We start from the raw sequence: 15,325 nt of genomic DNA, 5'->3' as shown, positions 1-15,325 counted from the left end.
TAAAACAATGTATCAGTTTCCACAAATATTATGCAGCACAGCTTTTTGTTTGATCAACAAATCAGCATATTAGAATGATTTCTAAAATAAATGCAACCTTAGTGAGCATGAGAGACATCTTTTAAAGACATAAAAATTTTGTCAAATATTTGAATGGTGGTTCTGGTGAGTCATGAACAAAAATTTAATTATGGACAGCACAGAAAAACAATACTTTATTCCTCCCTGAAATGTAACTTTAAGACTTTTAAAAGGGAGGATAAAATAATTTTCATATCTTCTGTTTTGGCAACCAATTTAGTTGTGTGTCCAAACACAGCACTGTACTGGCACAAGCTTCTCTATCTCTATAAATTACAGTAGCTAAAAGCCAACATAAGCAAATTGCATAAAATGACTTCATTCTCTAAAACCCGGACCAAAACTGCAGTATATAAAGGAAAAATATAACTTTATATTATATATGGCTTATTTTGCATTTGAGGATATTTGTGGCATCCTCGTATGATTTGTGTGGTAAATCATTGGCTGCCATTCAATAGTTTTAATGCTTTGTTTGGTCACACTTGATGTCCAGTGTGCATCCTGAAGCCAAACCACTGGTTTAGACAATTAAAATACAAGGAATCAGAGAGAAAAACATGTGACTTATGCATACACATGTCTTGTGTCCAGGTGAAAAGCAACTGGCTGGGGCCACATTATCTGAAAGAGGGGCAAGAGGGCAACGACATCAGACGCACTAATGTTCCAGACATCCGAGTGGCGTACCGCTTTGAGACACTGTGCGAGGAGCTGAATCTGATCACCCAGGCCGTGCAGTCAGAGGATCTGGAGACGACTGAAGAGCAGGGCGCCCTGTGCATGGGTGCAGGACTGGCCCGATGTTAGCGGTGTCATTATTTATTTATCCAATGCAGAATGTGAGTGAAAAGTGATTCAGGGAAATGTGGCACAGTCATAGTGTGTTTGATTCCACTGATGTTCAACTAAATACCCCTTCTTCTTTTTTTATTAGTCTTAGGTATTTGCTAGAAATGTACTGTAGTTTTTTGATTGTGAAGTGCAGGTTTAAATCTTCATTGCTGGGAAACAGAGAATTTGCACAAAAGAAAAATGCCAATGTTGTCTTTGACAAAAGCGCATAAACATTTGGCAGAATACCAACTGGAAACACACTTACAGTATCAGTGAACTATCAGAAGGCTCCAGAAAGCCAGAGTCAAGCATTAGGAAACCCCAGAAATCTCCCCCTCTGTTACTTTGGACCATACACTGTCCTTAACCTGCAGTCCAGCATGAAGATCAGTGAAATGGTTCACACCATCATAGGTAATAAACATTTGGTGTCGCTTGTACACTTGTTCTGAATGCTAACAGCCATAAACATTTGTTATTTGGCTACTATGTGTGAGCTCAAGTACTCACGTACATCCTTGCCATGAGCCATCATCATCCTGTCATTTTTTAATTGATTTTTTGATCTCCTTTATTTTCTTGATTTTAACAGGTTCTTTTTTAAATAAGTTTATTATTGCTTTGTTATTTATTTTATAGTGGTTTGAATAGGCAAATTCTTGCTTCTGATGTTTTAAATGAGTTTAGCGCAGATGCAACAGAGTAGACTGGCTTTTTATAGCAATGAAAACGAGGCAACAAAATAATGACTTACCCTGTCAATAGAATATTTTCTTGTTAATAGAAGCACAATGCACTTAACCCTCTCATATCGGGTCTGTGAAATTACTACAATATATTTTTTTAAAACGGTGATCCCTCCTTCACAAGATGAATATTGTATTATTAAATTAAGACTTTTAAATGACATTGATAATGAATGCTAATATGTGGAAGACTTTTGAGGCAAAGTTTCAAATCTTTAAACTGACAAAGAGTGTTAACAGAAGTGATACATTTTCCCGGTTCTCACTACTTTGTAATTCAGAGGGTGTTTCTGCAACGATACAGTGCATCATACATCTTTTAACTGTAAAACCTGCTTAACTTATTCAAAAATCTGTATTTTCTCAGAGAAAAACCACACTTGATACTGCAGTCCACCTGCTTTTGTCATGTAAGTGTGTGTTGTTTTTCATTTTATACTTTAAAATGTTCATGGTTGCTTTGTTGGTGAAGTGGGACGTTGCCAGATTCCTCTTTTTCATCCTTATTTTGTGTTATTATTTTGCATTTGAAAGGACCACCCAATATTTTATAGTGGTTGCCTACTTTGAGCCATTTGGCTATTTTTATGTGTGTCTGTAATTTATTGATGATTAATGCTATTTATTGAAAAAAAATTTTGGGGTGTATTGTGTATCTCATAATTAAAATATAATTGTGTCTGTGGATAATTTAATATTGCTGATATAATATTCACTGTATTTTTCAAAGCGGAAGTAAGCTATTTCTTTTGAATGTGCAAGATTTCAGATTATTTTACTGATGCAGGGAGAAACTAGAGGAATAAGAAAGTAATTAATGAAACTTCAAACCAGTATGTTTTCTGTGCTTTTGACCATTTTTCTTTCCTGTACCCCTTGTCCCTCTAGTGTTTGGGGCTGTAAATTCTGCCCAAACCTATGAGTATTTAAGCATTTGTTTTACAATAACTTGCATGTAGTTGCATCACATTAAACACTTTGATGTTTGGTCCAGATTTATTTTAAATAAGATAATTGTATTTTTTGGGGGTGTTTCTGAAAATCTGGAGCAAGGATCAAGCATGATCAAATGTTTCCGAGATAACTGGAAGACTTTTGTTGTAACCTCTGAGAAAAAAAAAAAAAGTGAAATAGTTTAATGTTAATGAAAATCGACTGCTGCATGGAATATAGAGTTCTAAACTAGATTTAATTTAGCTTAGATTTATATAGTAACAAGAACAATTTGACCTTGTGGTTCCATATATTTTTTCTCCATTGTAATATTCTAAAACATGCGTATGTATTTAGAATGCACATAGTGCTTGAAAACTCCAAAATAAATATTTCACATAGCATGGGCATAAGATTCATAACATGACAGAACATCCATTTTGTGGGTGTACTATCTCTTTAACTTGATTGCACGCGCACACGCACACGCCCCCTCCTCCACCCGGCCGCTCCTGCGTTTCATTTTGAAGAGCTGTATACTTTTGTTGCAACTTGCAAGATGGCAATGAAATTGGCATACTGGGATATACGCGGGGTAAGAAATACTCGTAATTTTTGCACACCCATTTCATACTATTTTGCATAATTCGAACTTCTTTTTTCATATTCGATTTCTGCGAAATGTTTGTTTCATAAAACTTCGTCGTGCAGTCATCGCAGAAGAATAGAATCGCAGTCAGTGTGGTTGCCGTGTCTAAAAATAGTCAAATCTTCATAAGTTCGGCTTGTTTAATGTCTCATCTTTAGTTGAAGAGAAGTCGAAAGAAAATAACTAACGTTAACGTTAGTCAGCAAAGTTTGATAACTTTTCTTGAGATATAACGATAACGGTCGTCTGATGTGACACTGAGCTGAAACATGCAAACTGCATATTTTTCTGTGGGTTTTTTATAGACGATTCTTAAAAATAACGTTAATCGTTGATAGGAGTTAAAAATAATTTTTATCGTTTATCGCCTCTATGTTAGCAAAGCCCACAGACGCTATTTTACTAAGTTATAAAGATATGTTATGTTAATCTACAGCCGCTTTGGGTATGAAATATGCAAAAACACTTGCTGTAAATTAATATGTGCTATGCAGGAGACGAGCGTCCGCTTAGATTAAACAGAAGATAGCATGTATAGTTCTTTATAGCTATTATTCTAGGTGTGAACGGGCCTTAGAGATAAAACGTGTTCGTATTTAGAATGGATATGTCATTGATGGAAAATACGTATACTGTTTAGTACCGTATTTATGCAACGCCGCGCAAAAATGTCGTGCTGCAGAAGAAAGAAATTCATGCGAGTTTTGAACAGGGTGATGATGTCGGAATTTGCGTGCAGTCTGGACACGCCTCAAAGTGTTTTGCCCCGCCTACCTTCCACACATCACTCTGGCGCACCAGTAGGTCTCTGCAGAAAAGTAATGGGAGTTACCAGATCAGGGTGTTTTTACACCATGATACCTGATTGGTTGACGTCATAGTAACGTTAGGTTTAGGGGTGGGGTTGGGTAAGGGGGATCATTAAAATTGCATGATTTAGAAACACCCAGCAGTTTGAAAACACACAAGGTGATAAACGCCCACTTTTGCTCAAGTCTCCTCTGGCGCGTGCACCACTTCAATTTTACTGCTCCTGCACAGAGGTGCTCGTTTCAAGTTACAATGGCAGTGAAATTGGCATACTGGGATATACGCGGGGTAAGAAATATTTTGTGGTGTTAGACAATAAAAACCTTTTTGTTTGATATTGCAAAATGTTCACTGTGTAACCTTGCAGTTATCACACAATGTTAAAATAGATCAATGTGGTTTGTCATGTCTAAAAATAGACCAATTTATACTTAATAGGCAGTGAGGATTACTTTGGTAATGTAATGGGTTATAGATTTACCCTATTTAAAATGTAATAAGTATTGTAACTGTTTCAAAATCTTCAGTTATGTAACAGATTACTTTTTATGACTTTTCTGCATTTCTAACGAATGTTTCCAACTGTTAATCATTTTCAAACATTTAAAGCAGGCGGATAATCTTACAGTAGTAGGCTATTATAAGATTACTGTCAGACTTTCAGAATCCTTCATCATTTGAATTAAGATTATAATGATTTTAAGCACAACCACCAAATCAGACTTCTGTTTTTACTTTGAGATCGGTGTGCGGTTTAAAAACAGATTTAAAACCATAACAAGAAACCGCCATGATACTGTTTGAGATCAAATCTTGACATTGATATGACAGCAAACGCAGGCATCTCTAACATCTAAACTTAAAAAAAAAAAATTATAGGCCTATACATAAACCCGAATAGGAAATAAAATATTTATAGGAAAAGGTCCTAAACTCCTGAAACGTCAGAGTCTCGTATTTTAGAGCAGTTAATGCAATTTGGGAAAGAAAACAATTAAATCTGTATAGCTAGGTGTGTGTGAAAATAGGCTACTCCGATGTAACTCCCTTTGTAACTTTTTCATAAGTAACTGTTATTTAATTAGGCATACAAATATTTCCTCAGTAACCGTAACTGATTATTACATTTATTTTGTAATTATGTTGCATGTTCCTTTACTCTCCAACCCTGTTAATGTGTAAACCGTGCATAAATCTTTAGTGAAAGATAAGTCGAAGTGCTTCCCCTATACCATTATATTAAGCCCAACTCCCACCCCTGGAATTTCAAGTGAATTCTATTTTATTTCCTTTTATTTTATATATAACAAAACATATCTGCGTTTTTTAAACGCTCCCAGGGTGATAAGGATGGCAACCTTCGCTCTCCTGAGAGTAGTTCAGTGTACCGATCAAATAATGATGCCTTAGTACTTTAAATATAGGGTTCAGAGCTTGTCAGTGGTTTTTACAGGAGTTATGGATCAGATTTAACATACTTTGTCTTGTTTCGCCATGCCCACTGATAGGTTTACCTGGAAGCTGCCTCGAGTCAGGTTACACCCCAACATGCAACTGCGAATTATGACTAAACGCCTGAGGCATTCTTTAAACGAGGGCTTTTTTCTTTTCTTTTTTTCTTTGTTTTTAAAGCCTTTGGCAAAAGGTTTTGCTGCATACAATTTAATGATAGGAAAAAGCTACAAAAAAGTAAATTTTTAATACAGAGAAATATGATTTTGTCTTTATACACTTTAGCCTACATCATATTCAATACCATTATATTAATGACACAAATTTTGTGGATAAAGAATTTACCCAGAATCAACATTATATTAATGAAAAACCCAACATTCTGAATAGAACATGATAGAACAAGTAGGCAGTGAGCGGTGACATGAAAGTGAATGGAATGTTCCACATTCCATTTTTTTTTTGGTGAGGGGGGGGGGGGGGGTATGATAAATAAGCTTATCATCTGGTATTTTGAAGTCCCCTTTATCTACTGTTTCTGAAGATATAAAGACACCATCAAAACTTTAATTGAACATTTTTGGTTTTCATAGAATATTGCAGTTTATTATAATGTATTTTCTAGGGATGCACGATAATATCGGCACAATATCGGTATCGGCCGATAAAAGCTTAAAATGACCATTATCGGTATCGGCCGATATGAATATTTCTGCCGATGAGCCAAACCGATATTCTCCAAGTGAAATAATTGACCTGTTTTTCAGATGTGAATGTCTGTCTACATTTGTAAAATAATAAATTTATGGTAGAATCAGTACAGAAGAGATACATGGATTTCTCTTCAGTAAAATTAAAGTTTAAATATATCAGTATATATTTGTATATATATCGATATCGGTATCGGCATCGGCCAAAATTATTTTGAAAATATCGGCATATCGAATATCGGCCAAAATCCAATATCGTGCATCCCTAGTATTTTCCATGCACTTACTCGTAATAATAAAAAATACAAAAATTCACAAAAACGAATAACCGTCCTCCAACTGTCAGTCTGCTGCAAGATAGAGATGATGAGATGTGTAAAAATCGAGCCTTGCATGTATTTTTTTCTCTTTTGATATTCTAGCTTTTTAGTGTTGCCCATCTTTTAAATATGTGAATTAGGATATTAATTATATACAGTGTGATATCTTGACACTGTTAATTATTTAAAGAGTGAGAAAATGCATAGCTGAAGCTATATTTCATGATTTTCATCTGATTACAGCTTGCTCAACCAATCCGTCTGCTGTTGGAGTACACTGGTACGAAGTATGAGGAGAAGTTCTATTCTTGTGGTGAGGGTAAGTGATGATGGTTATAACATACAGTAGCAGACATATTCAGATATGTCCATATAAAACACATTGAGCTGATTTTATATTCTTGACTTGCAGCTCCCAACTATGACAAAAGCTGTTGGTTTAATGAGAAAGACAAACTTGGGATGGACTTTCCTAATGTAAGTTACCCTCAATAGTATTGTTCAGTCTAACATGCAATAACTAACCACCAGTACCCTTCACCAGTTGCCTTACTTAGAGGATGGAGACACGAAAGTAGTCCAAAGCAATGCCATAATGAGATACATCGCCCGCAAAAACAACCTCTGTGAGTACTTGATTCATTTATTTTCCTTCGTGAAAAAAAAGCATTCTTTCTTTATTTTAATATGTCAAGCATCATATAGTCATCCAAGTAGTGTTAGACTCTTAATAATGTGTTTCTAGGTGGGGAAACTGAAGAAGCGCAGACGAGAGTTGACATCTTGGAAAACCAGGCAATGGATTTCCGCAATGGCTTTGTCCAGCTCTGCTATGGAGACTTTGTGAGTGATTGATTATATATAAATATTTATAAAACATTGAAGAGATCTGCAACTAACAATAATCATTTACTTGTTCATTTATAACATGAATGATTTGTAATCCATTTTTATTTGATTAAAGGACAAAAACAAATCATGCTACTCTGAGAAACTGCCAGGAACTCTAAAGCAGTTCTCTGACTTCCTTGGTGACAGGAAGTGGTTTGCTGGGGACAAGGTAAATAGGCACAGTGTTTGGCAATATATATAACAGTATGTCTAATAAAATTAATAGTTTGACTTAAACATCCCACTGTCTTGTCCTGTAGATCACATTTGTGGACTTCGTCATGTATGAGTTGTTGGATCAGCATCGTATGTTTGACCCGGAGTGCCTGGATGACTACAGAAACCTTAGATGTTTCCTGGATCGCTTCGAGGTTTGGATTCCGTTTTTGTCAAACAGAATATTATTTAATATTCTCACATAAATTCTAATGTTACAATTTTGACTCTGTAACTTATTGTGTTCCCTGTCAGAGTCTTGAGAAGATTGCAGAATACATGAAGTCAAAGAAGTTCATAAAAACACCCGTGAACAACAAGATGGCCAAATGGGGAAACAAGAAGGAGTGAAAATGACAAGAGTGTCTGGATTATGTTTTTTTGGTACTACTTTTTTAACCTTCCCAATAAACAAAGGATTGGAGAAAAGTATTTGTGACCTTATTTTGACTCAATAAAGTAGAGCACTGTTTTGTTCAGGTTTTTTTATTTTATTTAAAAGGCCTTATTGATCAGATTTTATTCTAATAAATAAACGCATCCAGATTTAATTAACTTTATTACTGCTGTGAGGTTAAACACAAACCCATAACTGGATTGTTGAAATTAAACTGGAACTTAAATGTAACAAAATATATATTTAACCCCAAAATCAAAAGTTTATTTTAAGGCCAATAAACTGTTCATTCAGGCAAAAAAAAGACAATAAGTCAACCAAAATGGGTTGGTTATTGACCATTTTTTAATGTACAATGCACAATTAGGAAAGTGATACTGACATGATTCATTTTCATTCAGCACATGTAACAGCTAAATAACATTCAATTTAAAAAGTGCCCACCCCAGTGACATCAGTGGAAATCAATTTAATGGAACAATGTATCAAATAAATATAATGAATGCTTTAAACGTATACATCATTTGCATCTGTGAAAGGTGATATAACTATGATACTGTATGTCTCTTAATGAATGGAAATGTTGAGGTTTTTACTGAATAGTTCTTGTTTATTCAGGTCCAGACACATTCAGATTCTTTATATCAAAATGCACCAATGTCCTCAGATTATCAGCGGTCACCATACTGACTGTATTAAGCCAGTGGCAAGCTGCAAAGGAAATGGACAACGATGACATTTGTGTGCTCTGCCTCAGACACTAAAAACATTTGAAACACTGAATACTGTGAATCACTTCACCTCAATGAAAAGCGCTTTATAAATAACTGAATTTGTAAAAGATGTGAGAGTTTACTTTAAACAAATGGAGCTGCATTACCGCAATGGTGGATCTGACGCTCTGCAGTTGGAAGAAGACTCAACCTCCTTCCTCAGGACATATTGCTCTCATATCATCCCGTTTCATTCCGAGCAACATTGCTCCATTGAACACCCCAAGATTCTGGATTGTCCTACACAAGTACATGATGAATCAAATGGTTAATAAAAAAAACAGCAAGCTAATAAACTCAACAAGTTAATAAATAACTTTTTGGAGCATGTTATTGTATTAGTAACAAGCTATTTCTGTTATGTATAAAAATATCATAACTAAATATGGTGTTGTCTAAAGAATCAATTAACTCTATGTGATCTTCCAGCTAATTAATGGCCAAGACCAATAAACCCACAGTCAAAAAAACAAAAAAAGGTCTGCAAAATTAAATTACATTTTCTAAGGCAACTTGTTAGGTTTGACTATTTTAAAGACAATATTAATGGTGATAGAACTGGTTTCTTACATTTTAGAAAAGCCTTTGTATTTTAACCAGGCTTTAACTTCCTCAGGTCTAGAATTCATATCTAGAGATGGAGAACCATATTTTGCTGAAAATAAAGAGGTGCAAATTTCAACTACATAAATGAATTGTGTATCAATCTATCAACCAAAATCAATTAGCTGGTTAAATACACAGTAATACATGTCAAGACCAAACAGTGATGAAAAATAGGGTGCCATACATTGACATCGGGTTTTGTGTGTTTTCACATAGCTGATGTTAAAAAAAAAAAGTTAACAGAATTACACCATTGTTTAGTATGTCATGACTTACTGTTGGCCTTTGTCCATTGACAGGCTCTAGAACATTCTGAGGCACATAACCCTCCTCATTACGACTGTTCTTCACTTTCAACCATTGCCCGAACTTGTCGGTTACCTATTTACATAAGCATAGCAGTGTATAAGCACTGTATGCATTTTGTGCATGCAGGAAAAAAAGAAAACCCTTGTTATCATTAGTTACTACTTTAGTTTAAAATGAATTAAGATTAATAAATGCTTTTTCTTCATTACTTCATATTAATTTCAACATTTAATAAAATGATTAAAATCAAGTTGGAATTGTTGGAAATGAACTAACAATAAACAGTTGTATTTTAATTAACTATAAAAAGTTTAATAAATGCTTTAACATGTGTATTGCTCATTGTTAGTCAAAGCTGGTTAATGTTTTAACTTATATTAACTAATGGGACCTTAACTTTAAAGTGTTACCAAAAAACGTATATTGATCTAGTCACTTATTACTTGATGTATTGAGTTAGTCAATTGTTCACCCCTAAAGTGTGTTTACATATCAAGAGGTTAAAGGTCAGATTATTACCTGCACCATGTCACCCAGCATGCCATGAAGTAATAGAGCACCCTCATGTAGAGCGGCAGCTCAGCTGACCTGCCATAAAATAAGACAAAAGTGTAACTAGACTTGATTTGAAATTTACCTCTTAAATTCTTTAGTGAACTTTAGTGTCCATTAAAAGCTATGTCCTTAATAAGTTAAATAAGCAATGTTTTTTTATTGCTTTAACATTGCAATAACATAATATTGGGGTATTTAGAAGGGAGTTCACATGATATGTCTCACCGCATGGATCGTGTTTTCCAGGCTCCGTTTTCCTGAAAGTGAGGTTAAACAGTAATTTGTACACATTTCATTGTATTATACCTTAGGTTAAGATGTACAGGTCAAACACCTAACATACTTTATGACATCCTCATGCTAATATCAGATGAAGTTTGCCCTCTGAGAGATTTTACCTGCTCTGATGACCTCTGCATGACATTCCCGAGTGGGAAACGCTCGCTATTGCTCCATGACAGCTGCCTGCTGGCGGGAGGGGACTGGGATGGGCCGGGCTGGAGTGGCTGCCAGCCGTCATAAAATTCGGGGTAATAAGGAGGGCTCTGATCCCCGTTTGGCCATTTGGATCTGATTGGGAAAACAAATACAGAAAAATCATGAACTTTTCTCCTTTGTTTGCTAATCTGTAAAGAACATATTTTGTATAATAGAAGACCTTGGAATGCTCCACGCGTCATCCAAACTGCCCCACAGTACGTCCTCATTTGGTTTGATAAATTTTCCCAGGAGATGTAGAGCTTTTTCTGTGAGCAGTGGATTCAGCACTGTGGGAGGGATGTTGGGAGGATACTGACTCACCATCTGAAACATGAAGAAACATTCAGGAACTGAGTGTGATGAGGGGTGATATGGTGCATCTCCTGACCTTTAACTCTGTCATATGATGTAAAATGTCAGTAGTGCACAAGTGACTAAATCATCAAAAGTAAAGCCTTTACTCTGGACAGAATATATACTCTTGAAAATAAAAGTACAAATAGAGGGAACTTTTGGGACCTTCTTTTTTTGCAATACCATAAAATATCTATCTTGGGTTCCCCAAACAACCTTTCAGTGAACAGTTCATAAAATAACCAATTTTCTTAGGGTAAAGAACTCTGTAAACATCATAAGAACCTTTGTCCACTATAAAGAACCTTGGATGTTAGAACCTAGAAAGATTCCATGGATGTTAAAGGTGCTTCAAGGAACCATAGACTATGATGATTTAAGGAACCTAATACAAAATTGTACATGCTTATACAACTTTCTTATTCTTTCTTATTCATTGCTATGCTTTTGTAAATAGGTAACAAGCCAGGTCCTACTGACTCATCTGAAGTTTCAGGAATATAACAGCTTTCAACATGCAGTCTGAAAGTATGCACATCCATTTTCATTGCATGATGAAAAAACAAAATGTATGAAATGTGACTGTGATACATATATATATATATATATATATATATATATATATATATATATATATATATATATTGAAGGCATCAAGGGCTATTTGACCAAGAAGGAGAGTGATGTGGTGCTGCGCCAGATGAGCTGGCCTCCACAGTCACCGGACCTGAACCTAATCGAGATGGTTTAGGGGTGAGCTGGACCGCACACAGAAGGCAAAAGGGCCAACAAGTGCTTAGCATCTCTGGGAACTTCTTCAAGACTGTTGGAAGACCATTTCAGGTGCCTACCTCTTGAAGCTCATCAAGAGAATGCCAAGAGTGTGCAAAGCAGTAACCAAAGCAAAAGGTGGCTACTTTGACACTTTTTTGTTATGTATATAATTCCATATATATTTCCACATGTGTTAATTCATAGTTTTGATGCCTTCAGTGTGAATCTACAATTTTCATAGTCATGAAAATAAAGAAAACTCTTTGAATGAGAAGGTGTGTCCAAACTTTTGGTCTGTACTGTATAAATAAATAAATAAATATATATACTTCCTCCTGTTTTATTGAAATAATGTAATACCATGGTATTCAGACATACTTTGATAAGGTTTTGCATTTGGATATATATTTAGACATTATGAAACACTACTTCACTGTGGCTGATTTGTAATCCCCCATTCAGGTCCTACAGGGAAAATGTTACATTTTTCAATCTAAAATGACTGAAAAGAGGGTGTACCAGGCATTTTTAGGTTATTTAAAAGTGTATTTTTCTGAGTGAAATGAACTTTTCAAGTGGTCACCATAGTCTTCATAGTTGCTGTACAGAGAAAGTGGGAATTCTGGGGGAGTAGGGTTTGACTGCATGCAGCTGGTCTGTTCATGCTCCCTGGATAACCCCAACCAATCATCCTTTCCAAATGGCTCCTAAGAAATAGAAAATATATCACTGTCAGTACAGCACAGATAAAAATTGAGGTTGTAGAAAATAGAAAAAAATTATACAGTCACTTATTACAGATTATTTCAATATTATTATATTGAATTTATGATTCCAAATAATCAAGAATGAACATTTAAATCATTACATTTTAGCCCATTTAAAGGATAAAAAGTTGATGCCTGATTCTCAGTACAACATCTTTGTGAGTTAGCAGCTGACTTGATGTCCATCTGTGGTTCTATAAGCAGTGGAATGGTAACCCCTCCTTGCTGTATTGCCTTTTCCAGATCATTTGCCACCTCCTGAGCCTAGCCATTGAAAACATCACAGATATCTTTATAATAATAATAACATAAAAAAAAAACAATCAGGGCACTGACAGAGGGAGTATAGAATGGAAACTCCCACATCAAACCACAAGATATATTATGAAAGATTGATACTGTGCAGATGCACCACTATCTACCATTGGGCGAATCTAACATTTTTGACTACACTGCAGAGGGTTGTTCCTCACCCCAATCTCCTCACACTGAAACAGGAAGGCCTGTGGAGCTCTCTGGCCAGGATCCTGAACTGAGATCATGAGAAGGGAGTCAAACACACAACTGTCCAGAACAGCTCTCATCACCAGGATGCTACTCCAAAACCTCCAACAATTCAGGAAACAGAGGAAGAGTTTAATGTTAGTAACCATTTAAAAAGGCAAAACTATTTGCTCAGATTAAAGTATTTGAGCATAAAGTGTACACCTGACCATGGTCTCTATATCACACAGCTGTAGCTGGTTGGCGTGGACCTGGCGTGGATATAGGATCACTATATTTCTTATTTCGAATATAATTTATTGTCAGTTTATTCTAAACTGAACTGTTCTTAAAAATATATCAAAAATAATGTGGACATCCACTTCTGATATACTAGTTTGACTATTTCTGTAATTAACAATATCTTGATTCTAAATAATTCTGGGTGTCCAATTTAATTGGAAAAGTTTTCTGAGGAACTGGAAACAAAAATCAAATACTTAATCATCTTTATTAACCTTGCCTAACAACGTTTTGTAACGACAACCTTCCTGACAACTGTTATGACAACCTATATGAGAGAGATAGAAGACAGGATGGTGTGCTATACTGAAACACCCTTACATGTGTTTCAGGGACAAATTCCACCCACAGAATAAAGAGTAAAAAGGTACTTCTGACAGAGGCGAGAAAATATCTGTACCTCGACTGGAAAACTGGGACAGGGTTCCTCCTGTACATTTTGACTGTGCTTTTTAACACCTATAATTATAACATTATCAGTCATAAAACCATTTGGAAAAATTAGCAGATGGACATTTGTCATGTCAGGCAAGCAGCTACATAAGTTATGAAGAAGTGTTTGTTCATCAGTTGTGGTTTCACAGCACTGAACTTTTCAAAAAGATGTTAAAGTGTTCAGTCATCAAGTATGTGCATGAAGCTAGCTGAAACTTGCAATGTTACATCCTCAAAACATATAAAGCTGCTTAAAGGCAAATCTCAAAACAAGAGCTTTTTATATTCAAAAGTTGATGTCCTTAAGAAAAGTATAATTATTAATTCAATCAGTCAATTAGTGAATACTCCCTGATTTATCAATATTGTAACTAGACATTTATTTTCAAATTTAAATGTAAAATTTAAAATGAAAATGTTATTCTATATTTAATATGTCAGATCATTAAAATGAAGTATGTAGCATGGCAGAATCACTGGCTTTTATGAACTAATTAAAATACAACAAAGCAGAAATTTATGTTCAACAATTGATTTGTTTTTTGGTCTCCGAGGTCCTCAAAAAAAGGCGAGAACTGTCCGGTCGTGAAGTGTGCAACATATAAACCAGCAAAAACTGCTGACAGCTCAAAGCTGGAACTTTCTGTAAAACAACTTAACAAATTTGGCTTTGCAAGAAGAAAACATTAGCAGAAGTGGTACACCATAGAACAAACCAAAAAAGAAAAGAAAAAGAAAAACACTAATATTACCACTCCTGTAAAAGACAACACAGATTAGAATAATTAAGATATAACCACATTTTGTATCTTACATTATTCAAACCAGCCACTGCCCTATCAATCTGTGGGTAAATCGCCAGGTATCAGTGCCTTGACCTGTGTATCAGTTATATAAAATAAGGATCATTGAAACTAACCATGTTGACACACAAATGATTGTACATTACCTTGGAGAAAATCCTAAAGAAGTCAAATGCAAATCTTGAAATCTAGGTTCAGATTGCTCCAGAATTTGGACATATCCTCAAGTCTGTGTTCTCCATGCACTGGTGAGCACTTATATTCTGGACTTCCTGCTCTGAAAAGTTGAGGTAAAAGTCTAACTCCTGAATAATAGTAAATCAGAAGGTAATAGCAGGTAGGTTTTTCTATTCCCTCCCTCGAGTACAAAGGTATTGTCATTAATAGACAGCCATGTGACGTCTACAAGTGACGCACAATGACCCCAGTGACTGTACACCTACATCACAGTAAACACCTTGCTATATTACCATAAATTAATATAAAAGACAAATGAGAATACGTTTCAACCGTTTTAAATGTTCAAAACAAAAACAAGTACTTGGAGCACAGTTAATAAAATAATTAATTTGTTTGTAGAGGCATTGTGTAAGGCATGTCTTATCTGTTAATTATAAATGATCTTACTAGTGCCACCTCAC

At 35.2% G+C, this 15,325-nt stretch overlaps 3 protein-coding genes across 10 annotated transcripts in view; 2 read left to right on the top strand and 1 right to left on the bottom strand.

The window, feature by feature from the left end:
- LOC128018640 (AMP deaminase 2-like) overlaps positions 1-2,349 on the top strand; it is a 30,394-nt gene extending 28,045 nt beyond the window's left edge. For all 5 annotated transcript variants that reach the window (XM_052604274.1, XM_052604272.1, XM_052604273.1 and 2 more), the window contains one exon: positions 676-2,349. In XM_052604274.1, coding sequence (XP_052460234.1) covers positions 676-891 — 216 coding nt within the window. In that variant the 3' untranslated portion in view covers positions 892-2,349. The remainder of the gene's footprint in view (positions 1-675) is intronic.
- Positions 2,350-3,034: 685 nt separating this feature from the next.
- On the top strand, positions 3,035-8,124 carry LOC128018639 (glutathione S-transferase Mu 3). Of its 2 annotated transcripts, none has more exons than XM_052604270.1 (8): positions 3,035-3,192; positions 6,782-6,857; positions 6,951-7,015; positions 7,083-7,164; positions 7,284-7,381; positions 7,503-7,598; positions 7,690-7,800; positions 7,901-8,124. In XM_052604270.1, exons 1-8 carry the CDS (start codon positions 3,157-3,159, stop codon positions 7,994-7,996), a joined length of 660 nt encoding a protein of 219 aa, XP_052460230.1. In that variant the 5' UTR covers positions 3,035-3,156; the 3' UTR covers positions 7,997-8,124. The 2 variants fall into 2 exon arrangements, with proteins under 2 accessions (XP_052460230.1, XP_052460231.1); XM_052604271.1 differs by lacking the exon at positions 3,035-3,192 and adding an exon at positions 4,194-4,344.
- A 327-nt stretch (positions 8,125-8,451) lies between these two features.
- On the bottom strand, positions 8,452-14,993 carry LOC128018637 (epidermal growth factor receptor kinase substrate 8-like protein 3). 3 transcript variants are annotated; one of them, XR_008184931.1, is made up of 11 exons: positions 14,831-14,993; positions 13,134-13,266; positions 12,836-12,924; positions 12,477-12,600; positions 10,944-11,089; positions 10,684-10,855; positions 10,511-10,542; positions 10,250-10,318; positions 9,698-9,833; positions 9,386-9,470; positions 8,995-9,055 (listed from the first exon to the last, which is right to left on the bottom strand). XR_008184931.1 is itself a non-coding variant. In XM_052604267.1 (10 exons), the coding sequence occupies exons 2-9, from the start codon at positions 13,242-13,244 to the stop codon at positions 8,962-8,964; spliced, it is 837 nt and encodes a 278-aa protein (XP_052460227.1). In that variant the 5' UTR covers positions 13,245-13,266; positions 14,831-14,992; the 3' UTR covers positions 8,452-8,753; positions 8,923-8,961. The 3 variants fall into 3 exon arrangements, 2 of the variants coding, with proteins under 2 accessions (XP_052460227.1, XP_052460226.1); XM_052604267.1 differs by lacking the exons at positions 9,386-9,470; positions 9,698-9,833 and adding an exon at positions 8,452-8,753 and having other exon boundaries at positions 8,923-9,055; positions 14,831-14,992; XM_052604266.1 differs by lacking the exons at positions 9,386-9,470; positions 9,698-9,833 and having other exon boundaries at positions 8,452-9,055; positions 14,831-14,992.
- Between the last annotated feature and the right edge of the window lie 332 nt (positions 14,994-15,325).

Source organism: Carassius gibelio, chromosome A8 (genome assembly GCF_023724105.1).
Source record: "Carassius gibelio isolate Cgi1373 ecotype wild population from Czech Republic chromosome A8, carGib1.2-hapl.c, whole genome shotgun sequence".
NCBI classification, from domain to species: Eukaryota; Metazoa; Chordata; class Actinopteri; order Cypriniformes; family Cyprinidae; genus Carassius; species Carassius gibelio.
Note: the sequence above shows the minus strand (reverse complement) of the source record. Positions and strands in the feature narration are given on the sequence as shown.

Excerpts from the sequence above, each read along its gene's own strand:
- LOC128018639 (XM_052604270.1), top strand. The coding sequence starts at position 3,157 with ATGGCAATGAAATTGGCATACTGGGATATACGCGGG. Across the intron at positions 7,016-7,082 it reads TTGGGATGGACTTTCCTAAT|TTGCCTTACTTAGAGGATGG; the intron begins GTAAGTTACCCT and ends ACCCTTCACCAG. Across the intron at positions 7,165-7,283 it reads CGCCCGCAAAAACAACCTCT|GTGGGGAAACTGAAGAAGCG; the intron begins GTGAGTACTTGA and ends ATGTGTTTCTAG.
- LOC128018637 (XM_052604266.1), bottom strand. The coding sequence starts at position 13,244 with ATGAGAGCTGTTCTGGACAGTTGTGTGTTTGACTCCCTTCTCATGATC. Across the intron at positions 11,090-12,476 it reads CAGCAACTATGAAGACTATG|ATGGTGAGTCAGTATCCTCC; the intron begins GTGACCACTTGA and ends TTCATGTTTCAG. Across the intron at positions 10,543-10,683 it reads TGCAGAGGTCATCAGAGCAG|GAAAACGGAGCCTGGAAAAC; the intron begins GTAAAATCTCTC and ends CCTCACTTTCAG.